General features: G+C 39.6%; 5 protein-coding genes across 7 annotated transcripts; 2 read left to right on the top strand and 3 right to left on the bottom strand.

Annotated features, from left to right (window-relative positions):
• Nucleotides 1-93: 93 nt before the first annotated feature.
• On the bottom strand, nt 94-15,048 carry hycc1 (hyccin PI4KA lipid kinase complex subunit 1). 3 transcript variants are annotated; one of them, XM_033975518.2, is made up of 12 exons: nt 14,898-15,048; nt 8,354-8,435; nt 7,949-8,050; nt 7,281-7,460; nt 6,616-6,696; nt 6,424-6,539; nt 5,850-5,945; nt 5,355-5,471; nt 5,151-5,238; nt 4,069-4,231; nt 3,179-3,490; nt 1,799-1,934 (listed from the first exon to the last, which is right to left on the bottom strand). In XM_033975518.2, exons 2-11 carry the CDS (start codon nt 8,402-8,404, stop codon nt 3,213-3,215), a joined length of 1,272 nt encoding a protein of 423 aa, XP_033831409.1. In that variant the 5' UTR covers nt 8,405-8,435; nt 14,898-15,048; the 3' UTR covers nt 1,799-1,934; nt 3,179-3,212. The 3 variants fall into 3 exon arrangements, with proteins under 3 accessions (XP_033831407.1, XP_033831409.1, XP_033831408.1); XM_033975517.2 differs by having other exon boundaries at nt 1,809-1,934; nt 3,170-3,490; XM_033975516.2 differs by lacking the exon at nt 3,179-3,490 and having other exon boundaries at nt 94-1,934.
• Nucleotides 15,049-16,115: 1,067 nt separating this feature from the next.
• LOC129456142 (kelch-like protein 7) lies at nt 16,116-19,093 on the top strand. Its single transcript, XM_055225221.1, has 12 exons — nt 16,116-16,310; nt 16,393-16,495; nt 16,709-16,802; nt 16,894-17,018; nt 17,090-17,265; nt 17,341-17,515; nt 17,608-17,756; nt 17,822-18,047; nt 18,144-18,345; nt 18,416-18,513; nt 18,583-18,772; nt 18,856-19,093. Exons 1-12 carry the CDS (start codon nt 16,197-16,199, stop codon nt 18,944-18,946), a joined length of 1,743 nt encoding a protein of 580 aa, XP_055081196.1. The 5' UTR covers nt 16,116-16,196; the 3' UTR covers nt 18,947-19,093.
• A 190-nt stretch (nt 19,094-19,283) lies between these two features.
• On the bottom strand, nt 19,284-20,591 carry si:ch73-345f18.3 (uncharacterized). Its single transcript, XM_033975540.2, has 4 exons — nt 20,399-20,591; nt 20,067-20,139; nt 19,764-19,979; nt 19,284-19,678 (listed from the first exon to the last, which is right to left on the bottom strand). The coding sequence occupies exons 1-4, from the start codon at nt 20,450-20,452 to the stop codon at nt 19,284-19,286; spliced, it is 738 nt and encodes a 245-aa protein (XP_033831431.1). The 5' UTR covers nt 20,453-20,591.
• On the top strand, nt 20,559-24,597 carry klhl7 (kelch-like family member 7). Its single transcript, XM_033975499.2, has 12 exons — nt 20,559-21,098; nt 21,186-21,288; nt 21,360-21,453; nt 21,544-21,668; nt 21,801-21,976; nt 22,042-22,216; nt 22,278-22,420; nt 22,484-22,724; nt 22,798-22,999; nt 23,511-23,608; nt 23,703-23,886; nt 23,972-24,597. The coding sequence occupies exons 1-12, from the start codon at nt 20,970-20,972 to the stop codon at nt 24,132-24,134; spliced, it is 1,833 nt and encodes a 610-aa protein (XP_033831390.1). The 5' UTR covers nt 20,559-20,969; the 3' UTR covers nt 24,135-24,597.
• Nucleotides 23,968-27,453, bottom strand: aste1b (asteroid homolog 1b). The gene is made up of 6 exons (XM_033975495.2): nt 26,931-27,453; nt 26,592-26,858; nt 25,604-26,529; nt 25,330-25,537; nt 25,069-25,255; nt 23,968-24,956 (listed from the first exon to the last, which is right to left on the bottom strand). Exons 1-6 carry the CDS (start codon nt 27,166-27,168, stop codon nt 24,650-24,652), a joined length of 2,133 nt encoding a protein of 710 aa, XP_033831386.1. The 5' UTR covers nt 27,169-27,453; the 3' UTR covers nt 23,968-24,649.
• Nucleotides 27,454-27,486: the final 33 nt, after the last annotated feature.

Here is a 27,486-nt window from a genome sequence, read left to right on the forward strand (position 1 = left end):
GTTAATGTTTTTCGGTCATAGTAGTTAATATTGCCGTTTTTCAATAACTAAAATATAGATTGAACTTTGGGATTATGAAAAAAGAGCATATAGAATGTATGAACACTTTATTCCAAGAGGACTCACCAGTGTTTTGTTATCAGACACAGAAAGGCCAATATAAACCAACTTTAGTACAACATAAAGGTTTGATGAACAAGAGCTTAAATGTACATTCTGTAAACCTGCATACAGAAACACTATGATTGACAAGCAGTGTTCGTGCACATTTGACAGGTATACATTTTGAACAAGGGTAAGTTTGCACCAATGTTTTGATTTCACAACATCAAATGTACACATTGGATCCACTTTCCATAATGGATATAACCAATTAACATCAACTAATGAAGATACAGGGAACAACAAGTAGACAAACAGAACTGAACACCTCACCAAATTACAGTATTACAACATCTGGAGTGGCAGCTGGTTAAAAAAAAATTTAGTCTTGGACATCTTTTCAATACTGCAATTTAAAATACAGTTTGGGTTTTTTTTTAGAACAAAAAAATAAAAATAAATAAAAATCTATGTGCCAGGTACCAATGGGTTTATTATTCATATTAGGGCTGGTACATCTATACAATTCAAAAAACCTAAACGTAAAAAAAGATAAGAAAGCCACAAATAAAAGCCATCTTATAGAAACAAATTATAAATCAGATCCAATCCTGCCATTCATCAACCAGAACCAGGAAAAAAGTGCTAAGACCAGAATAAACTAATATTGCTTTATTTTATGAAACTGTGATTGTAAACATTAAACACAATAATGTCTGCTCTGATGATTAGTTAGCAGTAATTATTCTTTGTATATTTAGCAGTAAAGCACAGCAGTATTGATGAAAAACACAGATAATCTTTCCAAAAGATGGAAAACACTTAGAATAGACTTGTATTGCTATGGGTTATTTCTCTAAAAATCGTAGAAACACTAGGAGGATGATACAGTAAATGTATCAATCAGCAGCCTTGATTTTAAAAATAGACATAGAAACATACAGTACATAACCATACACACAAACATGCTCTCACAGTCATTTTGCCCACTGACGACAGTCAAAATGGGTATATGGGAAAGCCATGCAGGGCAGTGACTTCAAATACATTGTCAAATACAGTTCGGAGTCGTAAGGGCACCCAATAGCTGCAGCTGAGAATAATTTTTGTGGCACAATTGTACTGCAATATACCATATGACATCCTGCATTATCAGGCTCACCAGACAATAGATAAGACATACACTGTAGATGTCTAAATGATGCAGGGTTGTAAATTGAGACACTTAAAATGGAGTTGCAGTTGGCATGGCTTGGAGTTCCAGATCACAGGTGCAGGGTCACACTTTGTGAGGCATGTGGTGGATAGTTAAATGTCCCAGCATTTTTAAAGATCAGAGCCGAGATGGACACTAATGCTGGGAGAACGCTGTGTATGGTTGGGCCCGGGACTCAGGTAGCCTAGGCCTTCCTCCTGCAGGCTGCACGAGTAGCGGCCTGCTTCAGAAGTGGTGTGGTTGCTGTTAGGAGAATTGCCACTGGCCACCTGCTCAAAGGATCGGGAGAACACAGCACTGGCAGTGCGGGTCAGACTGGTGAGCGCTCCTCCCTTAGGGACCGACTGGCTGGAGGTGAGGGTCAGCCGCTTCACGGTCAGCTCCACATTCTCACCGTTTGCTCTGTTTGTAATTTGAGGTGCAGTCTCCTTGTCTTTGCTAGCACGACTACCAAGCCGACATTTCTTCATAGCTTTAGCTCCAAGATTCAAAGTGGTCACACTGTTGCTAATAGTGATGGTAGGTGTTGTTTCAGGACACACTCCTCCTGGCCACACTCCTTCATCAACCTCAGAAATATCCATCAGCTCATCCGGGGAACCCAAATCGACTGCGTCTGAAAGTGTGTAAAAAAGAGAAATTACTTGTCAGCATAAGCATAAAGCATAAAGTAAATCTCCACTGACAATTAGCCCAGTGATTTCCAGTAAAATGTGTGCCTCAGATATTCAATTGGATCTTTGTTGGGCTAAAAGCCAGAGGAGAAATCTTCACAATTCACCATCTTCCAGCAGGTGGCACCTTAGTATTGAATTGTTTACAGCAAGCTAAGAAAGAATCACATTTTATAGGCTTAGATTATCCTTGCTGAGAGACAGCAGCATTGGTAAAGATAAAGAATGCAACATTTAAAAGCAGGAGAAGATAGCAAAAGCCTAGGAAAGACCACAAGGGATAGTCAAGTGTAGGAAGGCCGATCCATTACGCAGGACGTCTAAGCAATAACTTGATACTAATTTAAAAACACAAAGTACGTGGTGCCCTTTTTTGGGTACCCACTGCCACAAATGTGTAAACTGGCAGATTGCTGGCATCCTTGAACATAGTTTGGATGTGATGCTAAGATTGTAACACAACACCAGTGAAAACTGAGTGAACAGACAGATAGACAGGTCCAGGTCCCATTAATTGTCGATGTGTTGCACCCGTTGCCAGATTAGAAATTATACCAGACCTGGATATCTGTCCAGAGCCCAAACAATATTAATCAGAAGGAAGTCATCTGTGTCCTGGCGTAACCCCATAGTAATGTGTAAGGCACACCAGTGTTGTAGAAACTCAAATGCCTACGATTTTCTTGACCAAAATTATATTAGACAATCAAAACACCTCTAAATTTTGGGAAAATCAACACATTTGTTCATATCACTAAAGCAACACTAGGTGACTTTGTACACCCCAATCATAGATTGTATATATAATATTTTTTATATAGTCTATGACCCCAATAGAGACAGAACATCAGAGAAACATGGCACATTGGTTTAATGGTAACTTGTTTATGTAAATATTATATTATTTTTTGTTTATACGATGTGAGACATTTAGGCTAATTGATGTAAAAAGTTGATTATTGCTGATTAGAAATACCATTTTTATTTATCAGGGTATTGAACTGTTTGTTATTGCAGCAGGAGAATTTTATACAAAAAAAAATTAATGATTCGAAATTATATATGGCAGATGAAAGGATTATTGTGATTGAGAAAAACAGAAGGTGGAGACCAGCCAAAGGTAAAGTGGGAAATTATAATCATGCAGGTTGTCAGACCATGCCCCACACAAGGTTACCTAAGTTACCCCAAGACTGTTGCAGGGGAAAGAGGGCAGGCCCTTAGTGCTGGCTCCTCCCTGTGGCCCCAGAGCTCTCATTCTCCACCATTCGCCTCACAGACTTCTGCCTCCTGACTTCCTGATTGCGCATGGCAATAACCTCATGACCTCGGGGGTCCACGCTGACCTCAGAGGTGCCACACAGCGCTTCACCATCAAGACGGGGCCGCAGGGAGTCTCCGTTGGGCATGCGCTCGCAGTTCACGCTTGTCACATTGATCTCTGGGATGACCACGCCCCCAACCGAAGCCTCACTGTCTATACTCATTTCCTGGGACTCTGGTTGACAAGCATGGAGTTCATAAAATATAAACATTTACAAAAACACTGGTAAACACAACATGTCATGCATACAAACAAATTTTAACTGTAAATCAGACACAGGTGGTGAATATAATGGGAGAAAGACACACGCACAAAAAAAAATTAAAATCAGAACTCAAAATCATGTTCAAAGAGTATACAATGGGAATACAACCGGAAAGATCCATGTAAATGCCTTTGAGGATGCGTCACCATCGCTTCACAACAGGAACCCTTGTTGAAATTGCACCCCTTGATCACACTACACAGACTTTTACCTCATATCTTGCATGCTAAATATTTTATATTATATTTCATGCAGAACAGAATTAATATCGATTTGTAACAAGGGCCTTTAAGTTTGACTGGAAATGTTGAGGCATATATACATATATATCAAATTTTATGCCTTGGTGCCTTGCCTTAGTCTTTATATTCTGGTAATCATATTTTGATATTTTAGAGATGGTCTGGTGGTTGCTCTTAATCAAAATGTAGTCATGTTTGTAGTCTTAAAGTGCTTTTATTATTTCAAGTTTAGTGATGTGTCTCACCGTGTCGTTTCCACCTGTGGCCCCTGATGGAGAGGGACGTTACAGCATTTCGTGAGATCCTGGAGGATGTCGGCGTGATCTCGACCTGGATACTCCTGCCACCATCTTTTGCATTGTTTTTCAAAGCAGCTCCATGCAGTGATGACTTGATGGCATTACCCACCTGAGCGCAAAATAGTTAAAAGGGGTTAGGTTAGTGCTACATCTCACCAATCATTATGTGGTAGTTTTCCTGTTTCCCATAAAACTACACAAAGTTACCAAAGTAACAGAATGATTAAGAGTGAACAATAAAAGAGAGTGCACAAGTCAGAGGAACAAAGAGGTCAAAGTCAGAGCTGAAGATGCTGAGGTTGTCCTTGTCCATAGTCTAGCATTACAAAACAGTATCAGTGGAACAGATGTTTTTTAGAAATTAGATCAGACGTCTAATTTGACATTTGTGTAAGTAGCAATTGTATGGGGCAGTGTCTCAATCTCATTTCAAAGAATTTAAATCCATTACACACCTTATTGTGAAATATCCAATTATTAGATTCATTCTCCATAATCTTAAAACAAGTGGTTCTTTGTTTGGGGTGATCTCATGAGTGACATGTCATAAGACTGGCATGCAATTACCTGCTGCAAAACAGTCCTAAATCCATTTGATTTGATTAAGTAAATCATGTCAGTTGTTATTAAAATCATATTAAGAAAAGCGTATTTGTTCATGAAGCGTATATTTATAGTTTTGTTTTGTTTTTTTAATTGCGGACAACCATACACATTGACTTGCATAGTAATAGTGTGTGCTTAGGTCCAATCCTCTACTCCCGAGGCCTCAAGGATTAGGGTTTAGCAGAGCAGAAAGCATGTAAATAATCTAGTGGGATTACACTCTCGTGTCCAGGACACAAACAGACCAACAATACGGCATAGTGTGCTAACCAAACCTCAAAAACTTAAACCAGCATGTGCATCAAAATCACATGCACTCGCTCACCCTCTGAAGAAAAAAAAAAAAAAAAAGTGTACACCGGATCTAAAAGTGCACAAGGTAGAAAAGATGAGAAGGAAGCAGAAAACATTTTTGCACCCACCAAAAGTGCTTCAGGGAACAACTCTAGCTGGGCTCGGTACAAAACATCATCCAAGGCTTTGGATCCAAGCTCCACTTCACCATTACACCTACACAGACATACACAAACAAGAGTCAAAGTCTATATTTTATTTATATCAACGTGAACACCAAATCAAACAGTGCGTACAAGTGTTGACAGAGTGGTGTGTATGTGGGCACTTACAAAGCATAGTGGATCCCAGCGATGAGCTGAACCAGAAACTCTGATGTAACAGTCATACGGATGCTAATGCCTTTATATCGTCGCATCTGTTGCCGTGGGTAACCACAAATACATACTCTGTAGAAATAAGCAATAGAGAGCATTAAAATATGAATTAGTAAAACAAACAAGCTTCAGTCAGGGCGAGCATCTTTGCATTAGTGAAGCGGCTTCCTGTGGTGAAGTGTTGCATGGCTAAGTGAACCATAAACCACTTCTGCTATGAACAATATAATAATAGGACAATATAATCAGGATAAGAACTATATGGGTGTGGCCCTTAAAGTCAACAGCAACAGAACCATCTTGGCCTACTGTGGCACTGAACGCTATAAGAGGATCAGATAAGCTTGTTCTTGGAAGAGAGTGAGAGTATGAGAGTTTGCTTGCATGAGCCTATGTGTCTATGGAGCTCATTACCTGAAGAGAACGTGTGTATTGTGTGGAGTTTTTTACCTGGAGCTGAGCTGACACAGAGACTGCAGCGAAGTCATGCTCATGTAGCTCAGTGCAGCATTGTAGCACAGCAGCAAAAAGGTCAGAACCTCAAATCTAAAAGAGGAAAAAACACCAACTGAATATCACAAAATTGACAATTGCAGAAATGTTGCTAATAAAACCTTGATAATAAATTGAACATAAAATAGTCTGCCATTCATTCTGCTCCTTATGCTGCACTGTAGAACCACAGTCATAGTCACTTATTGAACATAAAATGTAATGTTGTGCAAGTAGACTAAAACTGTTATCTTTTTTTTTTTTTTTAACTTGAAGCCCTGTTCTTGTACTTTGCATTTCAACATTGAATTTTCCAAACTGTGACACAAGTAAAGGGTCTCTTACGTTATAATATAATGTGGTTAATTTGTTTGGTTTAGTTAAAATCAGTGATAATCTAGATATGTTGTTATGCATTTTGATTCCGTTGGTTGCAATCACAAAAAGGAAAGTTCAACTGATGAAGGAGAATTACTTGTTAAACAGCCCAAGCAGTATACAAGGATACAAGGACTCAAGCCAAGCCTCTTACTTGTTCTGTGCAGTGAAGGTTTCTCTTTGTAAGTGTGGCCCACTGTACACTACCCTGGTCAACCCATGATTGGCTAAAGCGCCTTCAGTGAGCGCTAGGGAGCCAATTGTTGAAGGCTGTGCAAAAAAACAGGGTATGGTTTCAATAATTAAATATTGACTTAAATCAATATCCAATCCATTGTGTTGTTACCTCATGATATACTGACGGTTTGGAGAGAGAGGGGACTGTGAATGATAACACTTTACTCTGTCCATCTTTGTCAACTATTTCCTGTGAAAGAGGAAACCATGTTACTGAGGTTAAGCCATTCAAAACCTCTTGACTTTTATGCAATCTTCACTGTTGTTATAAAGTATTTACTGACAAAAAGTTGACATTGTTGAGAATAGTGCTTTGCTGATAGACTATAGATAAAAACTTGGAAAAAAGTCATGCCATTTCACTTCCCCCTTTTCAATCATATGTCCGCTTTTCTCTGCTCTACTTATAAAATATGAGGACATAGCCCAACGGGACTAAACTGGTTCATTTAGATAAGTGCTGTAAGCAGCCAGGCTAAGAGCTAAAACACTGTGTGAAACATTGCTTTTGTAATAACAAAATTCTAGAGATTATATTAGTAATTAAGTTATTGAAGTTAAATTAAATATGCATGTTTCTGTTTTCCTTATTAATAACATAATAATGATGCTACAACCAAAGTTCAACCAAAAAGGAGTTGTATGTTAAAAAAAAATAACACAACTAAAACAGCCAACATCCATATTAAGTCATGTACTCAGAGCAGGTGCATCACAAATCAGTGAGTGCTTCTTTGTGGTAAAAGAGCATCCTCTCATTAGCCTCTCCCCTACCAGGTTGTAAATGCCCAGCAGCAGGGCCTCTATGCAGCCGGAGGTATGGGGGTCTCTGGCAGCGCTGACAGACAGCAGACTCCACAGGAGCTCAGGGAGGAACTGGAGGGTGAAGCGCTGCAGCTGTGGCTCACCACTCCGGTAAAACTCAAACAACTGATGGCACACTGGCTCCAGCAACTGCAAAGCACAACATACGGTTTAAAATTGACCTGAAATTACAATTAGTCATGCAATTTATAAGCAAAAGATATAAGGTATAATGTTAAACAGTGTTAATATGGTTGGTATGGAGCAAAGTTCTGACCCCACCAAAGTAAGAGCCTTAACATTCATACAAAGACTTTTTCCATATTGAGTTATAGCTAATGCAGCGACTGTAAAATAAATTGTAATCCATTTGTTGGTCTTGAAACTAGGCATTATTTTCTACAACAGAGACAGGAAACCATGGAGGAGAGCAGTCTGCTGATGATGCAGTCTCTCCCAAATGATGTTTACCACAGCAATATTTATCATAGTTACATGGTTTAACTGACTAAAGACAAAAATTACAAGCACACAATGGACAGTTCTGTAAAACACTTTGAGCTTGGCATTTGACATACCAGATCATTTCTTTTCATCGTGTTAAACAAGTAAAAGATTATAAATGTGTTATCTCATACATCACTATAGTTCTCTCGGATGACTTTATAAAGTGCAGGGATCAGAGCGCCTTTGTCCTTTAGAGAAGCAGCGTAGGAGGACACAGCACTGTCAGGGAGTGTCTGCAAAAGGGCAAACAACTAATTAGGAGAGGAGTTAAAAATCAGTTATATTTGAAGTTTCAATATCCAACATAAAGATACATTACTTCTACACGAGCAGATAAAATTTGTTTGTTATAGAAAATATCTAATAATAAGCATATGTTACTAGAAGCTGAATAAACAAGTCCTCACCATGTGACCTTCATTTGAGGCTGACATGATACAAAAAAAATCTAAAATGGTGTTAGTGTTGGCATGAGGCTTTGAATTTTAGTAAAACCATGTGATACATATAGACTGCAGTAAGAGTCATCATGGTACCTTATATTCGGATAGCCATTCCTCCACCACTCCTTGATCCATAGCCAACATGTTCCCTCATCTGCAGTGGAGGCACTTCTACCTGCGAGATTGAAAAAAAAACACTTTAGATGTGCTCTGAATGAACGATGAGGGACTGCTGTGTGGGGGAAAGATAACTCCTAAAAATAATGACAAATAACTGCAGGAACTAGATGCCTGTTCAAAAAGATATTCCCATCAGCCCTTACACAACCCTTTCCTGCCTCTGTTACATCAAACATTAAAAGGTGCACCGTGTAACTTTTCTGGTTGGGGGTTTGCCATCTGCTCCTCTCCATAGAAATATTAGTGCTTTGCTGGGAATGTTCCATATGGCATCCATCGAAAATTTATTGGATTATGGGTGTTTAATACTCATTATACCAACTATAATACAAGATTGATAACATGCATGAAAAGTTACATAGTATTAACCCACACACGGCAACAGGACAGTTCATAAACAGCAGCACTTTGAGCCATTAGTGTCCGTCTGTCTGCACTTGGGAGTGTAATCGTTTATTGTGAAAAGGGTAGACAAGAATTGTTTGTGAGACATTTTATATAATTGTGGTAATTGCAAACAAAGATTATCCCCATTATATCCCCAGAATGTGCAGAAAAAAACTGCTTATCCAGAATATTCTCCAGAAGTTATTCATATTAAAATTATAATTGCCAGTATTCATATCCATAACATTGTCAACTGTCAGCAGCTTTAATAATTATCATGACAATCGTTAATCGCAGTTATTTTGGCCATGATATTCGTGACACCAAAAATTCAAAATAGTGCATTGCCTACCCTTGACATGGTAATCATTTCTGCATTAGGCTTTACACAGGACCAGCCTGGTTTCTGTATGTAGTAACTGTCTTGTGTTGTCATTGTTATGCATCTGCATGGTTAAATTGGCAGTAAAATTACAATCCTTGTTTGGTGTGTCTGGCCAGTGGGAGGAGAACGAGGACAGGGGCGGAAAAGTCCTTCTATGTGCACACTGTTAGACACACTCAGGCTCTGTAACACTGGGAAACACATGATTTCCTCTTCCCATTTACTCTACAGCCCACAGACAATATATTTACAAGTAAACTTTATTAGTTAGTACCATTACATATGAAGGGCCATTATACTTCAGGCAACTTGTACTGTGCCCTCATAATCTTGAGCAATATACTGTGAAGAGTGGATACTATTACCTAAGCCAGAGTCACTTGCTTAAAAAGGCCCATATTACACAAAATGGACTCTTGTGAGTTTTAAGCCATGTTATAATGTTACCTTCTCAAAAACATACCTGGAGTTGTGTTTTGGTTCATTCACATGTGTTTGAGTAACCTTGTGATGTCAAGTAGTGGTAGTGTTCAAGATAACAGCTACCTTTACTTTTTGTTCAGTAGAGAATGGCAATTCCAGAGCTGAAACAATTCAAATGACTCTAGTGAATGTGCATGGAGTTTAAAAACACAGTGGAACAGAGTCAGCCTAAATATGCAGGGTTTGAGTGTTATACCTGGAGGTGTGTTTTGTTTTGTTCACGCGTTTTTTTTGAGGAAACAACATCATAACATAAATCAGTATATAATGTAGCACGAGCCCTTTAAAGTGGTTTATGAATGAACAATATAATTTAAAAATAATGACTGGATAGATGAATGAATAGGCATCAACATCTACAAAAGATCCTATGAAAGAGTTAATTAAATTTCCATTGTAATGGACTTGGCCTCTCATTAATTTGAACCATTTTCACTAATCACTTTTTTCAGAGCATAGAACAAAGTGATCCTTCTTTCCCCAGCACATCTGTTTTTGAATGTTATCACAAATGCTTTGCAAATGCTTGTAATGGTTTTCACCTCTGATTTCTGCTCCTTCGTGGCAAGCAGGTGCCTTTTTATGGACAATGCCAAAGGCACAAATGACACATGGAGAGGGGGAGCTGATGACTCATGAAATTAGTGAAGGATTACAGAGCCGAATAACCATTTAGAGAAATTAGTCTTTTGTAACTGCTGGACGTTCTATTCTTCGGAGCTGGCACGGAGGGCGAGGAGGACGGTATCCTAACCCAGCATGTCCGTTTTAAAGCAGACTGCATAATAAAGACTGTGATTACTGAGTGGATGAGTCAGTGCACTAACAGACAGGGCTCTCCTCCTCCTACACGGCTTGGCTTTAGATTTCAAGTGCTCAACAAACGGTACGCTTCTGGAGTCTGTGCTGTCTGCATTCACCACCTCCTGAAATGCCATTATGAACTCTGCTGGTACCAGCCTCCTGCTTCTCTTACAGCCTACCTGTGGGTCACTTTTGATTGTTGATGCCTTTCTAGCGATAGTTAAACATGCATATGTGCTTTCACATAGGCCAACAGTGTGTATCCATCTTTTGTAAAACCTATAAGTTAATTTGATAATACAGCATTTTTGCCCTGCCAACACTGTGACAAAAACATAAAAGTACAGCGCTTGGAGTCAGAATCGGAGCTTACCCTACAAGAGATGACAGCACGAACTCATGCCTCTTTGATTATTATTTTATCTATATAGTTATTAACCAGACAGTGAGTATTTTTATAATCCAAAAGAGACAGTATCACCTATTGGCAGAGGCCGATATTTTCTTTGGCCCTCACTGCCTGAATATGCATAAATTAATAAACTAATCTTATATCTTGTATAATCATTTGGTAAAGTTTGTCTTGGACATTCTGGTCTGCTAAAAGCATTCCATTATGAGATAGCAGTGAGTGAAAACGGTATTCGATGAGAAAAAAAGTGCTATTTGAGTGTTAAATGAACACAATGGCACACATGCATAATAAAGCAGCATAGAGAACGAAGTGGCCCAGCAGGTTCAACGGGTCACCTTGCCAAACAATAACAAGCCTTCAAACCCGAGTAAGACCACAGATCAATAGAGAAATGAAATGGCGAGATGTAAATGGATGCACAGGGCTGGAGGATAAAAGGTATGATGGCCCACGGGACAGATAACAAGAGTGAATGAAGCACACAGGGTCGATAAAAGAGTTCATTAGGTTTACAAATGTGCTGTCTCCTCACTGCCAATATAACAGCAGCAGACAGGTAGAGTTCGTGAAACGCACACCACTGTTGTCACAATGCTTTTGTGTTTAACAACATTTAGTGTTCCAGCTGGAGCTCAATCTAGCAAAGGAAGATGCTGCAGTGTGTCTGGGAATGTGTCACGATCTGCAAAGTGTGCATTTGTAAATGTGATTATTGCTTTTTTTCACAATGTGTTCCTGTGAGTGAGAGAACTTGACAGCTCCCTTTCCTCCAATAACACCCACATTTGTCTTCTTGATTGTTGCCGGGGGTTTAAATTACGTGTTTTGGTCAAGAAACTGTATACTATTGATTCATAGGACCCACGATACTGCACTGTAGATCTGCACTCGATATTTACATAATACTAGCAGATTTAAAAGTTTAACAAAGGAAAGAATGTCCTTGTATGACTCTAACTATAGCACTAGCGATGTCCTGATCCGATACTGGTATCGGTATTGGCCACGAGTTATTTTTAGAGTATCACCTCGGGATCAGATTTGGTAAACAGCATATACTCGAACGCCGCTGCTACCACCCACAACAGCTTAAGACTGAGGAGACTCTAAAGTCACTAAAAACATTATTAACTGAGAGTTGTTGTGTTTTTTTTTATCTCTGCGATGTCCTCATGGAGCCTTAAGAATGAAGACAAAACTTTGAGCAAATCAGCAGAGAGGAGCAGAGCCAAAGGCTTCACTTGTTTACATATGTTAAGTAGCCATGTGCTCCAGGGCAGGTCTCTCTTTTTACAGGCCTCAAACATAAATAATATGGTGAAAAACACTGCTTTTAAAAACAGCAACCTAAAACATCATCTAATGTCTCCATTGCTATGTTCTAAAGCTGCTGTAGAGTAGTTCAAGACATTATTTCACAATATTATAACAAAATAAATAGGTCTTTTTATATCTTGTAATAATTTTATTCAATTGGGGCTAAATTCACCATGCAATACTTAATTATTTATAAAAGGCACAGCCTAAATTGTGTATATAAAAAACATAAATTAGAATCAAGATAAGATCAGTATGGGGTCAGTATTGGGGGTTTCAAATATTTTTAAAAAATCTAATCGGGAACCAAAAAAACTGGATCAGGACATCCCTACATAGCACCACTCACATTCCATGCATTGTGTATATAAAACATTTCAACAACTTTATCGGTGATAAATATACTGAAATATCTAAGCCAATCGGAGGGAATGATACTGATGTATCATGCAACCAGCTGTACGGACAGCTGCGTTAATCAATCAACAGGTCTCTTTTGTGTTTACATTCCTGATCCTTGTTGCAACTGTATCGGCAAGTCAGTGTCACACCCCAGGCTCACACTCCAAACCAGAGTAATACAAGCATGCTCTGCAGCATTACAACAGCATGACATCTTCATGTCCTACCTGCCAAAACCAAAAAGGGAACTCTTCAAAATAATGAGACAACTGGATACAAAGTTAAAATCTATATTGTGATAGCTTCTTCGGGCCAAGAAAAATGTAGCTGCTTCCAGAGAGGGAAAGAAAAGATCAGTTGGGAGGTTTCGAAAGAGGCAGAGCTGCCCCAGCTGCTTTTTCCTGTGGTACAGGGTTCAAACAACAACAGAGTATTTTAGTAACACCTATACCCATCAATGAAGACTCAAAAATGAGAATGGAAACACTACCGTTTAGCTCCTCTGACATTAACCCAAAACATTTTACAGGATATGTTACTTGTACATAATATTGAGAAAACTATTTTGAGCTGTTGTGGTTAGGGTAGACTTACATAACGATGCAGATCTTCTAACAGGCCCTTGAGCAGCAGCCAGCGCTCACAGTGATATGCTCTCACAGGCACCGCTCGGAGCACTTCACACGGCTAAAACGTCTTAGCATCTCTTTAGTTTGTGTTTGCCCTTTGCTCAAACTGTCGTTTCTGTCTGAACTGTTATCATCCCTGTGGCCTCACAACTTCCACCTGGTCCAGCCTCCAGGCTCTCTGCAGCAGCAGGTTGTCTGAAAATATATGGAGCATTCTGTGCCAGTACTAAACAACACATGACTGAGTGTGTGAGGTTTTTGCTTAAGAGGACAGGCGATCTGACAGGGAGGAATCCTCTTAAAGCAGCCTATCCACACTGCTGGTTCCCTTTAAGCCACTGATGCATTTTCATCCCATCTCTCACATCTCTCATAACTGCCTTTCCTAATGTATAAATATGTGAACCTTAAGAGTTCAATCAATCTATTTCTGTTTTGTGTCATTTTAGTCCCACTTTTAAAAAGTAAATAATGTAGTTCATAATAATTATATAATAACTGTAGCAATAGCTCTGAATTGTTTCTTTATAAATATGACTTTGAACAAAGTGTAACTAAAAGTTATCCACAGGCTGGATGACCGATGATGGTAAATGACAGCAGAACCTACACGACCCTAACCCTGCTCCAAGCGCCGCTAGGCTTTTCTGTCAGAAAGCATTAATAAAGGGAAAGGCCTCAGCTGGCATACATGCTTTTGTGCGCCTATACATTCACATGAACATACTAATGGCACCACTTTTGAACCATGACTCACCAGACATACTGAAGCAATGGTGAAAGGGCAGAAGTTTTGTAACTGCTGCAAATATCCTGTGTATGCCTATGTCTACAACCCATGCCTCAAATCTAATTCAAATAGTGACTGACGGGTCATTTAGAAGCAGAAGTCCTTGAGAAGGATGTGGGTTGCAGTGCAAAGCTGTTCCAACATGCCTTCGGGATATGTGGCATTTACTGAATATAAACTCACACAAGAAAGGTCTGTCTGATGGAGGAAATCTGCATCACATGATAAGCACTTCTGAAATCCCAGCAAAGCATAATCGGACAGAGCAAGGTGCTAAAGGGAAAGGTGAGGGAACGCCACATGCACGAACAGAAAACGCGCTCTGACCAGTCTCACTGTGGGGGCATTCCCAGGCTTTATCCTGTCCCAACAATCCTATACACGTTTAAGATCATACAAGGCAAGAAAGACGGCTCTTTTGGTTCCCTTCCAGCACTATCGTGTATTTAATGTAATCACATATATGTTAACGCTGAGGTTAGTTAGTTATCGTGACTTTCTTTGCCACAATGCAAGAGAGGGTTATAAAATGAGCAAAGAGTCTGCTACACACTTTAATTTAGGCAAAGCTTACATTTACCATGCAAGGGGACTTCAGCTAGTGTCACCCTACTAATAAAAACATAGCTTTTTTGTGTGCAGCCAGAAGTATATTAAGGGTCTAGAGATGAAGGCAGAGGTTTCACAATGTTTGCTCACGACAAAAGGGAGTGAACGTAAATTAGTCAAGTCTTTAACTCACTGAATGACTCCGAACTGTCACCGGTTGTTGCTTACAGATTAGCTCGTTAGCTAGCTCAAAGAGGGCGCGACAACAAGGAAACTAGAAAAGTTAATGTACTTACTGGCATGCTATCTGTCTATTCACTCGTATAATTCTCCAGTAATGTGGCGAAAACACGTCTATCACACCGCTACTCCGGAAATCTGCTGAATTATTCGCCACCTCCTTCTATCTTTATTACTTTCTCCAGTTAAACTACTGAAACACAGAGGCTCGAATGTAAATGATTGACAGTTTCCCGGGCCAATCAAAAGCTGATACTCAACAGAAATGGTCACGCCCCCTGCCAAGATAACCAATGAAATACCAGCGCTGGGACGCATGTTAATAATTTCCGCGATCATGGTAGATTGTCGCTTGTTGCTGTCAGCGCTCTTTGACAGCCAAATGATGTATCAAAAGTCCCATTACGCATTATAACGAATGCGCATTCCAATATAGTCAGTAATGAGATACGAAAATTATTAGACGACTTAAGAATTCGTAGTTTAAACTTTACAGTCTAGACACTGAATGTGAAGACTTTTTTCTGTGTATATTTAGTCCCTTAAAAGAGCAATTTGCAAGATTATTAGAATATGCAGTCGACTGGGCAGCTAAACACATAACCACGGACCAATGGAGAATTAATTATTCGAAATAATTATTGTGAAGTGTTTTAATCTGTTTAAACCTACAGTCACTGGCTTCCATTTAGTTTGAAACTAAACAGATTTGCTAATCTGGTCACAAAAACTCAAAAGATTGCTCCTCAGAAAAAAATAACAACATATTATTATTATTATTATTATTATTATTATTATTATTATTATTATTATTATTATTATTATTATTATTATTATTATTATTATTATTATTATTATTATTGTCGTAATAATAATAATAATAATAATAATAATAATAATAATAATTATTATTATTATTATTATTATTATTATTATTATTATTATTATTATTATTATTAAGAAGAAGAAGAAGAAGAAGAAGAAGAAGAAGAAGAAACCAGCTCAAAGTTTTAAAAGTTAACTTGAGGTTCATATTTGCCCTGCAGAGATAAGTGATGGTGCAACGACATCTAGTGTTTTATTACAATGCTACAGTTACTTACGATGTCACAATTTTACAGTTGGGGCTCACGAGGACATTTTTAAATATTGGCTCCAGTTATATATTAAAACAGTCTCCATTGTTGTGATATGGGTTAGATGTTGGATACGCAATGCAGCACCATATGACTTATGTCACGTGCTTATAAAGGTCACAGGCCAAGAGATTGGTTGCATTATTTTTACCTGAAACATGCGCTTGTGGTTTGCCCTGAAGCTGTCATCTCTAGTATTGCAACAAAATTTTGCAAATTATGGCCGCTGCAATTCCGAGGAATGTTGCCTCCTTAAAGACAAAATGTGGTACCGAGGTGCACAAACAACAGCAAGCCACCATCATGGATAACTTGAACAACATGAGGAAACAGGTAGTCATGGAACTATTAGGCAGTGCACTCATGCATATTAATGTGGACATGTGGCCTGCAATGAGTTGTGGGGTTTCAACAGGGGACTCTTTGTGATGTGAATCTGGTGGTCCAAGGGAAGTTCTTCGCTGCCCACCGAGCTGTACTTGCAGCTGCAAGCCATTTCTTCAGCCTGATGTTCACCAGTGAGTTCATATTTGTGACGCATTGTTGTAGTAGGCTATAGATTCCATATGTAGGTTCTATCGCCACATTGCTCACATGAAAGTGCACAGTTACAACCTGACAAAAGCATATAGTTACAGATTGAGTAATGTATTTATGGTGTGCCAATTCAATGTCTTTTAAACACAAAACCTACTTATCTCTAACTGACCCTTTTTTTAAACTCTTTGCAGCTAAGATGATGGAATATACATCGCAAGAGGTGGAGCTGGGGGGTGCCGAACCTACCATCATTGAGCTACTGATTGAATTCATCTACACTGCCAAGTAAGTAAATGAGCAAAGATAAAGACCTCATCAGCACCAAATGCACTGTTCCTAGAGTGTACTAAGTGGAAACCTCTGTCTGTGGTGAAAGAATCTCAGTGAATAGCAATAATGTCCAGTCATTGCTGGATGCAGCTAACCAATACCAGATTGAGCCAGTGAAGACAATGTGTGTGGAGTTTCTTAAAGAACAGATTGATGCTACAAATTGCCTTGGTAAGTGCGTACATAGTTGATTGTTTTTATGGCACTTACTTTTAAGATAAATAATATTTTTGTTTTCAAAGGAATATCTGCCTTAGCTGACTATATGAACTGTGAAGAACTAAAGACAGTGGCAGAAGACTTTGTACTGTTAAACTTCACTGAAGTTTATAAGCAGGAAGAGTTTCTACAACTTGATGTGACACAACTTGTTCATTTTCTCCACCAGGACAAGCTTGTTGTTCTATCTGAGGCTCAGGTAAAAGGTCAAATCTAAATTAAATTCATGTGAGCTATACTGAAATATTACCAATGCACTTCACTTTGGGTTCAGATTTATGATGCTTCAGTGCGCTGGCTCAAGTATGACATCTGTAATAGAGAGCAGTATATGGTTCAGGTGCTGGGATGTGTTCGTTTTCCTTTGGTCTCCAAAACTTTCCTGTCCAAGACTGTACAGGCTGAACCTCTCTTCCAGGACAATCCAGAGTGTCTGAAGATGGTCATCAGTGAGTATATGCTGTATAGTACTACAATGTTGGAATTTATGACATAAAATGCATTTATGTGGGACCACAATTGCATTTAATTGCTTACCAAGGTGGCATGACATACCACCTGGACCCTGACCAACACCAGCAGACCTCTGGAGAAAAGATTCAACCTCGACATAACAAATGCAACCACGTAATCGCTGTGTTTGGAGGTCCCCAGTTACAGACTACAAACTGCTACTACTTTTACCCCAAGGTGATTCTGACAACATAAGAACTGTATGCGCTTTTAACCCTGTTGGACACATTTGTTAATTTCAGGAGGGTACTTGGACAGAAGTTGGGAGCTCCTCTGTTAAGAGTCAAGGGGGCACAGTGGTTTTCTGTAGTAATGTAGTCTACTTTATGGGTGGACGCAGGGCTTACCAAATGGCTGCCTACAATGTCCTGACACGACAATGGCGGCAGTTTGCTGCACCAACAAATCGAGAGTTTCTAGCTGCCTGTGCCTCCGAGGGAAATATTTACACATCTGGTGGAGCAGTTGGTCAGTGCAGCAAATATAATTTTTGGTCTATAACATTGATGCCTTTTTTAGAATTTTAAATTGCATGAGTTATTTATTTATTTATTTATTTTTAAGGAAAGTCTGCTCTGGCTGTTTTTGAATGTTTTGACACAAGGACAGAGTTTTGGCAGGTGAAACCCAGCATGTTAATTGCACGACGTGGCCACAGCTCTGTGGAGGTAAGCGGCCTCATTTACGTCTGTGGAGGAACTCACACAAACAATGCATCCAGCAGAATCCTCAACGAGTGTGAAGTCTTTGATCCAAACACAGAGCAGTGAGTAACATATTTTCAAAATAAGTGCTTTCTGTGTGTTTATGTATTTTTATTTTATTTTTTTTCTTAGATGGAGTAAGATATGTAGAATGAAAGAAGCAAGGAAGAACCATGGATTAGTGGTGGTAAACAATAAGATTTATGCTGTTGGAGGGCAAGGGGCAACAGGTAGAATTCTTGATAATATAATGATGTTTTAAAATGAGACAACAGTCTAAAATGCATGTGTGCCTTTAGGGGGACTGGACTCAGTGGAGTACTATGATATTGACAATAACAAATGGTATAGTGCATCACCAGTACCATGGCGAGGGGTAAGTCTAAAATGTGCAGCTGTGGGAGAGAAAATCTATGTGCTCGCCGGGAAAGGATTTCAGTGGCTGTCACACTTAAAGCATGTACTGGTGTACAACACTCGTACTGATCGGTTAGTACAGTAGTCTACACTGAAAGCACATTTTAGACTACTATCTATACACCTACCATCAAATCATCATTTTCTTTAATTAGGTGGATAACTTGCCACAAGACTGATGCTTTTTCGCTTCCTACCTGTCTAATATGTGTGATCAATTTGCCCCACCACGATGAAGACAAGTAACCAATGTCAGACCAAAACTATGTTTTACACCTTGAAAGAAGTGGATGGATCTGTATACTTAAAGTATCATTTCAAAATATTTTTATAATTTAAAATATTTTTATTTGTAATGTACAGTGTGTTTTTGCAATAATAAACATTTTTAAACTGGGACCTTGGAGTTGAAACCCATGCTATTCAAAAAGCAGAACCTGAGGTAAAATGAAAAAAAAAAAAAGTTGTATTGGTATTAGATAATGCCCACCAGTAGGAATCTTATGTATACTTTATCAATACATTTTCTCATATCAGAATTACACAGCAGCATGTGCATTTTGATTTGTCACTAGAATATATACTACAGATGAGGCCCCGCTATGTCTGCAGCTTCAATGAAAAGCTCTCCAGCTTTTTGTCTATACTCCATTGATAACCGTTTGGCCCTCATCACTTCCTTCATGTTCTCCTCCAGGTTCTCTGATAGTCTTCCTTGCTCTTGAAAGGTTGCTGCAGCCCCTTTTACTTGCTCAGCCATGTGATCCTTGCTACGTAGGAGCCAGCCCATCAGTTCCTGAAGTGTTGTACCTTTTGCTATAGTGACTTTTGCAGACTCCGAAATGTCCTTAAATTCATCTATAGCCCTCTGCAGATGGTAGGGCAGTGGTTCTGCATCATTTTCATCTGACTTTGCCTGAATCACACACAGAGAGAAATCATAACCTTTGAGCTTCATGGAAATCCTATACTTGGCCTCTGTTTAAAAAAAAGAAAGAAGAAGAAACAATTCAACCAAATGTCTTATTGTTTACTTATTCCATGGTTTTATATTTTAACTTACCATGCTCCTCTCTAATTTTTCTCAAAATTCCTGTTAAAGCCAGTGTTCCACCCGGTGAGCAGCCATATCTCTTTTGCAGGTTTAGTAGGAGGTGCGCTGTCGTATCAGACCGATGCTGTTGCTCATTAAAAGTCTCAGCGACATCTGAAAACCTCTGGTCCAGGTCAGGCACACCCACTCGCCTCATCACCAGTTTACCACTCCTCTTGTGCCCATCTACGAATGTTTTAACACACAATGGTCATATTACATATCACATACTAAAAGACATGTTGATTAACAGTTAGAAATCGCATTTTTCACCACTTTGAGCTGAGAGAGTCTGTCTGGCTGAAGCTGCTCCATTCTGTTCACTGGACCCTAGAAGAGGTTGAGTCTTTGGCACAGTGACACAATAATGGAGTTATTATAAAACTGAACAACAGAACATAACGATAACCCAATCTCTAGCTGTGGGCTTTAATCTCATGTTTTACAACTGCTTCAACTTCAACTTTTTCATCCATTCACGTCGTCCTCAGTGCATTTAGGCATGCTGCTAATGGGCGCACAGGAATGTAGCCTATAAGTGCGCAACACCAAACTATAAGCACTCTTTATAGTCCACTCAGTCATATCAACTAAACGTGGCCTACCTCGTTTTCAGTGTTTTCGCAAGAGAAGCAACAACAGCAGGGAAACGTGATCATCTCTGCTCTAGGACCCTCTCTTGTTTTCAGATCATTAATTTCTGACAATGTCCTTTATTGTTTTTCTGCCTACCTCATGACGTCAGCGTCACGCGACTCTCAAATTCTTCCTGGATTGTTCTCTCCAATCTGTGCAGTCCTAGACAAGCGCACAGGTGCAAAGGTGCGCCTCAGCGTTTCAGGTATTTTCAGTTTAGTGGATGGCTCTAAAGTAAACCAACCGAACATGAAACTATTGTGAACTCTGTACAAACTAAGATTCTTCTTACTTAAATAACAATTTAGATTTGGTTTGAGTCGTCATCATCACACTTTACTCTGAACCTCAAGTTCCCAGCGACAGTTTTTCCGCTGTTCAGTCACTCGACCACTAGAGGCCGCTGTAGAGCAGACTGTGGCAGCACCAGAAGAAGAGCCACCATCGTCTTTGTTGTTGGTTTTTGCAGCTTCAGGTCTGATCGTGTATCGAAAAGTATTTCTAGCCACATAACGTTAAACGTTTAACTGGGATATTGTCATGACCGGAATGGCTTCTCCAGAGAAAGCGTCAGGCTCAAAGAAGAAAAGTGAGAGAAAATGTGTTTTAAAGGAGGAGTACAGACAGCTGTCCGGAATCATGGCTGTCATGAACAATCTCAGGAAGCAAGTATGTGCTGTAAATAGCAGAGAATAATAATTATAATATAAGTGCTTTACAGCTGCATACAAAAATGTACTTGTTTTCTTTGACTAGGGGACCCTCTGTGATGTTACGCTCTTGGTCCAGGGGAAACACTTTCCTGCTCACAGAGTTGTTCTGGCAGCTGCCAGTCATTTCTTCAGTCTCATGTTTACTAGTGAGTTTAAATAATGCACTGCACGTTATACACTGAATGCATCACTTCATATTGGCTCTGCGTACCTGCAGCAAGAATGATGGAGTCCATGTCCCATGAAGTGGAGCTCAGGAGTGCAGAGCCTGACATCATTGATCTGTTGCTTGAATTCATCTACACAGCGAGGTAATTGGTCTGCCAACCCGAATACATAAAATATCTGCCATTTTGAAAAATATAAATAAATACTGTATCTGCGTGTGTCCTTGGTTAAAGGATCTCGGTGAATAGCAGTAATGTCCAGTCATTGCTGGATGCAGCTAACCAATACCAGATTGAGCCAGTGAAGAAAATGTGTGTGGAGTTTCTTAAAGGACAGATTGACGCTACTAATTGCCTTGGTAAGGCCAAGGTGTTGTGATATATTTGTTAAATAAATTGTCAAATGATATATATTTTTTTCATTGTATTTGAACCTTATTGTAAATTTGTTTTAATCATTTGCCTGCTGACTCTTGGATTGTTTTTCTCAGGTATTTCAGCATTAGCTGACTGCATGGACTGCCCAGAGTTGGAGTCAGCTGCTGAGGATTTCTTTCAGCTCCACTTTACTGAAGTTTATAAACTGGATGAGTTTTTGCAACTTGATGTGAAGCGGCTCACTTACCTGCTCCACCAGGACAAGCTCACAGTCCGATCAGAGGCTCAGGTAAATGCCCGTGCTGCTCAACATTATAGTAAAAACCTGATCATGTTCACTTTTATTTTCTTCAGATTTATGATGCTGCAGTACGCTGGCTCAAATACGATGTCTGTAATAGAGAGCAGTATATGGTTGAGGTGCTGGGATGTGTTCGATTTCCTTTGGTCTCCAAGACTTTCCTGTCCAAAACTGTACAGGCTGAACCTCTTATCCAGGACAACCCAGAGTGTCTGAAGATGGTCATCAGTGAGTGAATACTCATCATTTTGAAATTTTTGCAGTAATAATCAGCTAAGCCATGTTTTAGGTGGAATGTGTTACCACCTCCTGTCCCTTGAAGATCGTCAGGATTTGGGGGAAAGCAGTCGTCCCCGACGCAAGAAGCATGACTATCGCATTGCTCTCTTTGGAGGATCCCAGCCACAGTCTTGTCGCTATTTCAACCCCAAGGTATGACATATGTTACAATAAATATATTATATTCAGTACTTTAATGACATTTATCTTCTCAAGGAGTCGAGCTGGACTGATATTCGTTGTCCCTTTGAGAAGCGACGAGATGCCACAGCAGTTTTTTGGGACAATGTTGTCTATATTTTGGGCGGCTCACAGCTTTTTCCTATAAAGAGAATGGACTGTTACAATGTCTTGAAAGACAGCTGGTACTCAAAGCTCGGGCCACCCACGCCCCGTGACAGCCTAGCTGCCTGTGCTGTCCAAGGAAAGATCTACACATCTGGAGGTTCAGAAGTTGGTAAGAAATATGAAAACATTGCAAAAAGGAAACTGTTGAGTAAAATTAGTTGTCTAAATTAATGTGGTTTTAGGGAACTCTGCTCTTGATCTTTTCGAATGTTATGACACAAGGACCGAGTCATGGCAGGTGAAGCCCAGTATGCTGATGGCACGGTGTGGCCATGGCTCTGTGGAGGCAAATGGCCTCATTTATGTCTGTGGAGGAACTGTGGGCAACAATGTGTCAGGCAGAGTCCTCAACAACTGTGAAGTCTTTGATCCAAGCACACAACAGTGAGTTACAATTAAATTCAATTTTTTATTTTAGATTCATGGTCAATTAATAAAACAGACACATACAGTGCAAATACAAAAAAAAAGTTAAATTATGATTTTAAACATTTAAACCAAACTAGTACTAGTGTCTCCACATCATAGACTGAAAGCCTATTGCACTGAATCTTATTGTGAGTAATGACATGGTTTCATTTTCTGGCTTATTCAGCCTACAGATAAAATTGTACATAAGAAGAGTTAATTCAATAACAAACTCAGTCATACTTATCTATTGTGGCCTCCTCAAAAGCACCCACAAAGCATTGTTGTCGGCCACCTGCAGCCTTTGCAGACTGATTACTACAAACAGTAGTAATAAACTTGTTTTTCATTTGTCTTATTAGAAGAAAATACAGTGTGTTGTTTATTCTGTTAAAATACCCCATTGTTTTGTGTAATTTTAACAATAGGTTACTTGGCAGATTAAATTATCTTCCTCTGTTAAGAAAATGTCTTATGTTGTCTTTAGATGGAGAGAACTGTGTGGAATGAGAGAGGCTAGGAAAAACCACGGGTTGGTTGTGGTTAACAACAGGATCTATGCGGTTGGAGGGCAAGGGGCCATAGGTATTAACTAAAATAAAATAAATGTATAGATATATGTACTAAGTGTTTTTATTTTTATTTTTTTCCATTTTGTACTACTGTGTTTGAACTCCAGGTGGACTAGACTCAGTAGAATACTATGATATCACAAGTAATGAATGGCGGCCAGCTACACCTATGCCATGGAGAGGGATCACTGTGAAATGTGCAGCTGTGGGAGAGGTCATCTACGTGTTGGCAGGATTTCAGGGAGTTGGCCGGTTGGGACATGTACTGGAGTATCACACTGATACTGACAGGTTTGTGCTTGGTCTTAGGTTTTTGCTTTGACATAGCCTTTAGTTTTTCTGGGAGCACCAAAAAATATGTTTTATATCTCATCAGGTGGGTAACTTGCAGCAAGGTGCGAGCATTCCCTGTCACAAGCTGTTTAATCTGTGTGGTGGACACATGTGGAGTGAATGAGGATGAGGATATGGACATAATAGACCCTCAAACACACAGCACCTCTGCAGCATCATCTTCAATAGCATCAACATCCTCATAGACCTCTAGAAACCGAGGGAAGCCATTTGAATTGAACTAATTTTAGTTGTGCTAAATTAAAAATATTTAAGGTTTTGTGAATATTTTAGAAAAAACTCTAATGTTCAATAAAATTAGCTAAAAAGAATTCATAGCAAAGCAGGAAACATTCCATTCACTGAGGCAAAAGGAGCCAATTAAAATTTTTATATTTTTCATTGGATTGTAAGTTAAGTGTTTTATTGTATTTATTTTACTATTCAATTAAAAATTGCAGCTCTGAATATGTGATATGACAGACTGCCAAAAATAATTACTAGTAAATGTTAGTATTTTTTACAGAACTACTCAAACTATTAAAATATTAAGAAAACGCATGTTGGCATTACATCCTTTAAAAGCAGATACAGCACCAGGCATGGAGTTTAGTGCAATAATTCTTGTTGTAAACTCCTAGAATAAATTGTGTACATTTAACAAAGAGCATTTTTGGTCCTTTTTTAAGTGCAATAAGAAGATTCTGTTACATTCTCTACTTTATAGGTCATCGTCATCCTCTTCGCTCATGAGCATTGCAAAACGGTTGTTTACCTCTTCAGTTGCTATGTTCCCTCGTCCAGCCCCTCTGCCACGTGCACTTCCTCGTTTTCTTCCACGCCCACTTCTCTTCCTTCTTCCTGATGCTGAAGAAACTGGGTGACTTTTTAAAACACTTCTGTTCACAGTGTCCAGTAGAGACGAGTAAAGTTGCTCACATGAGGTGTATTTATGCAGCAAAGATTCAGGAGCATGGCCTTCTTTGAAATATTTAGCAAGACCATGTACCAAAGTACCGCTGAACAACCTAAAAGATTTTTGGATAGTCAGTTCGTTTACATTCATAGCATAGTATCATACTCATGTATTAGAGGTATTTCTCATTCATCTAGACTGTCTTTCAGTTTACTTTGACATACCATGGTAAGTAGGGGTCAGGCACCGGTTGCAGCAGTACTTGATTGAGGCACAGGGCAGCCCAAAGGCAGGCTTGCCATTGACTGTAACTGTGAGCGTCTCCTAGATCTAAGCCTCTTCTCTCCCCTGGTCTTAAGCGCTGTTGAGCCACTGCCACACTCAAACCACGCTCATGAGTTTGTTTGGAACCTATATAAGGCATGTGACATTTACAAATACATTTTGAGATCTACAAGAAATGACTGTAAAAGCTTGTTACAAACCAGCACACTGCTGCAAGTTCAGCTCTCCATAGACAAACCCCATTAGCAAAGCATGGAGTTGAGGCTGTGTGGGAGTTGGTTTTGATTCTCGCTGCCAAAAAATTGTTACTGCTACAGCCAGCCTCAGATGTAGGGGAACAAGACTTAGAGATGATTCAGTCACTCCTAGGGTCTCCAAAAGAACAGCAAGTCGATCTGCAAGTGAAGCCTGGGAAAGATGAGCATGTTTTTCAATAAAGTGAGATGAACACTACTAGTTTCTTTTGCTGTTTACCTGGTCAATAGTATCAAGCGAGATGGGCTTTTTGAGCTGACGTGCCTCCACCTGGTTTTTCTTCAAGTTCAAAGCCATGCGGTCATATTCCTCCACAAATACTGGTGACCCCTGAACTTCAACACCAGCTGCCTTTTGCCGAACAGGCAACGTTTGGTCCACACTCACACAGCCATCCACATAGCCTCTAACTGCACTCTGACCCTTTCCCACTCTATTACTTTTTCCTTCAGTCAACCTTGTCTGAAATCTGTGTAATAAAATCCCATACATAGACTGGCGTATACATATAGCACTAAAGTGGCTACTGGCCAGTTTGGCATTTTCTACTTGAGGCATGAGCAGGACCCTCTGCATTACCAAAGCATCTACAGCAGAAGCAGCCAGTAGTCCCTGTGCTGCACTTTTGGCAAGGCACTCTGGTAATCCAACACTTGTCCAGCCTCCAGGCACTTCCTTTCTTCCAGAAAACCAGAGAGCTAAAGGACTATGAGTGGTGATGTTATATTCTTGCATACATGCCCATAATTTTGAGCGCACAACTCCCTTTTTGTCCCTAACTTGGGCACTAGATCTGGCATCCTCTTCAACAAGCCGACTAATTTCTGCCAGTGCTTTGGTTGGGCCAGAGAAGGATGACAGCCAGGCCAGCAGCCCTTCAATGCGGGATACTGGTGCCCTACCTTTTCCTCCCTTACCACATCTAGCAGCAATATTTGCATCTATTAAAGATAGTAGCTCAGCTTCTTTTGGAGTGTCATAATCATTACCAGCTAAGACCGCACCCAAAGGAAGCAAATCCTTGTTTAGGCCTCCAAACCAGCGGCACAGGGCACTCGTGGTGTACAATCGAGCTGAAATGTAGCGCTGACTTGCTTTTCCATTGAGGTTGGTCCAATGAAAGTAATTCAATGGAATGTAACCACCTAATGAGGAAAAAAATGTTTAAAACAAGCCATCAATGTAGTTAATCGTGTACACGTCATACCTGGGAGGTCAAATATATAAAAGTCACTGTCCCTGCTGAGGACAGGACAGTTCCATTGCCGTGCTAAACATGCAATCTCCTTATCAGCCTCAGAAGGGCACTGAACCAGGGGAACTCCACTTTGAATGAGAACTTGAATGAAGACTTCTTTGGTGAGGAGTGGCAAGACAGAGCCATGGCGACTTCGAGATATGTTGTCTGCCATCTTTATCTTGGACTCCAGACGTTGACGAAGAGTGTTTAACTTCTTGTCACTGGGGTCCATCCCTAATATCAGAAAAATATATATATTAATATTTAAACATTTACACATGATGAACAGAAATTGTGGGAGCTTACCTCCATCCAGAACAACAAATGGGTGTATATTACATGCTGCCAAGGCAGAAAGGAACTGTCCAAGTAGGCAGTGAAAGGCATCATAGTCCCCTCCGTGCTGTTGGTCCAAACCGTGGTTAAAGTAAAGGTAGAAAAACAAACTACATCCATCTATCAACAGCCGACTGTCCCTGAACTTTACATCTTGTAAAAAATGCCTATTCCCTTCAACAAAGGTGGTCAAGCCCTGGACTCCCATTGAAACACAAGAGCTTGGAAGTCATAAACTGTTTCGGGAGTTTGAAAGATTTGGTCTTCAATACAGTTATTAACCTAATGTCTGGAAGAAAACCTGCTCTGTTGACTGACTTTGAACCAAACTCCCATGCTCAGACACGACAGCTAATACATTAAAAAGGCACTAACTTACATATCAAAATATCAAAGAAAATGATAATCACTGAAGTAACATCTAAAATTAAAAAAAATAACTGTTACTTTCACTTGTGTTGAGTTCTCCTAATTCCCTCATCTTTACTTCCTTATTGTTAACACATTTCAAAATAAAATCATAATA

Source organism: Periophthalmus magnuspinnatus, chromosome 11 (assembly GCF_009829125.3).
Source record: "Periophthalmus magnuspinnatus isolate fPerMag1 chromosome 11, fPerMag1.2.pri, whole genome shotgun sequence".
NCBI lineage: Eukaryota > Metazoa > Chordata > Actinopteri > Gobiiformes > Gobiidae > Periophthalmus > Periophthalmus magnuspinnatus.

Coding starts and splice junctions, on each gene's coding strand:
- aste1b (XM_033975495.2), bottom strand. CDS start 27,168: ATGGGAGTCCAGGGCTTGACCACCTTTGTTGAAGGGAATAGGCATTTT. Junction 26,859..26,930: donor ATTTGTTGTTCTGGATGGAG/GTAAGCTCCCAC, acceptor TTCTGATATTAG/GGATGGACCCCAGTGACAAG. Junction 26,530..26,591: donor TTATATATTTGACCTCCCAG/GTATGACGTGTA, acceptor TTTCCTCATTAG/GTGGTTACATTCCATTGAAT.
- hycc1 (XM_033975516.2), bottom strand. CDS start 8,404: ATGTTGGCTATGGATCAAGGAGTGGTGGAGGAATGGCTATCCGAATAT. Junction 8,051..8,353: donor AATGGCTATCCGAATATAAG/GTACCATGATGA, acceptor GCCCTTTTGCAG/ACACTCCCTGACAGTGCTGT. Junction 5,239..5,354: donor GCTGGGATCCACTATGCTTT/GTAAGTGCCCAC, acceptor ATGTCTGTGTAG/GTGTAATGGTGAAGTGGAGC.
- LOC129456142 (XM_055225221.1), top strand. CDS start 16,197: ATGGCCGCTGCAATTCCGAGGAATGTTGCCTCCTTAAAGACAAAATGT. Junction 17,019..17,089: donor TGATGCTACAAATTGCCTTG/GTAAGTGCGTAC, acceptor TTGTTTTCAAAG/GAATATCTGCCTTAGCTGAC. Junction 18,346..18,415: donor TTTGATCCAAACACAGAGCA/GTGAGTAACATA, acceptor TTTTTTTCTTAG/ATGGAGTAAGATATGTAGAA.
- klhl7 (XM_033975499.2), top strand. CDS start 20,970: ATGACCGGAATGGCTTCTCCAGAGAAAGCGTCAGGCTCAAAGAAGAAA. Junction 21,454..21,543: donor GAATTCATCTACACAGCGAG/GTAATTGGTCTG, acceptor CCTTGGTTAAAG/GATCTCGGTGAATAGCAGTA. Junction 22,217..22,277: donor GTGTCTGAAGATGGTCATCA/GTGAGTGAATAC, acceptor GCCATGTTTTAG/GTGGAATGTGTTACCACCTC.
- si:ch73-345f18.3 (XM_033975540.2), bottom strand. CDS start 20,452: ATGATCACGTTTCCCTGCTGTTGTTGCTTCTCTTGCGAAAACACTGAA. Junction 19,980..20,066: donor GACTCTCTCAGCTCAAAGTG/GTGAAAAATGCG, acceptor AAACATTCGTAG/ATGGGCACAAGAGGAGTGGT. Junction 19,679..19,763: donor AAAAATTAGAGAGGAGCATG/GTAAGTTAAAAT, acceptor TTTTTTAAACAG/AGGCCAAGTATAGGATTTCC.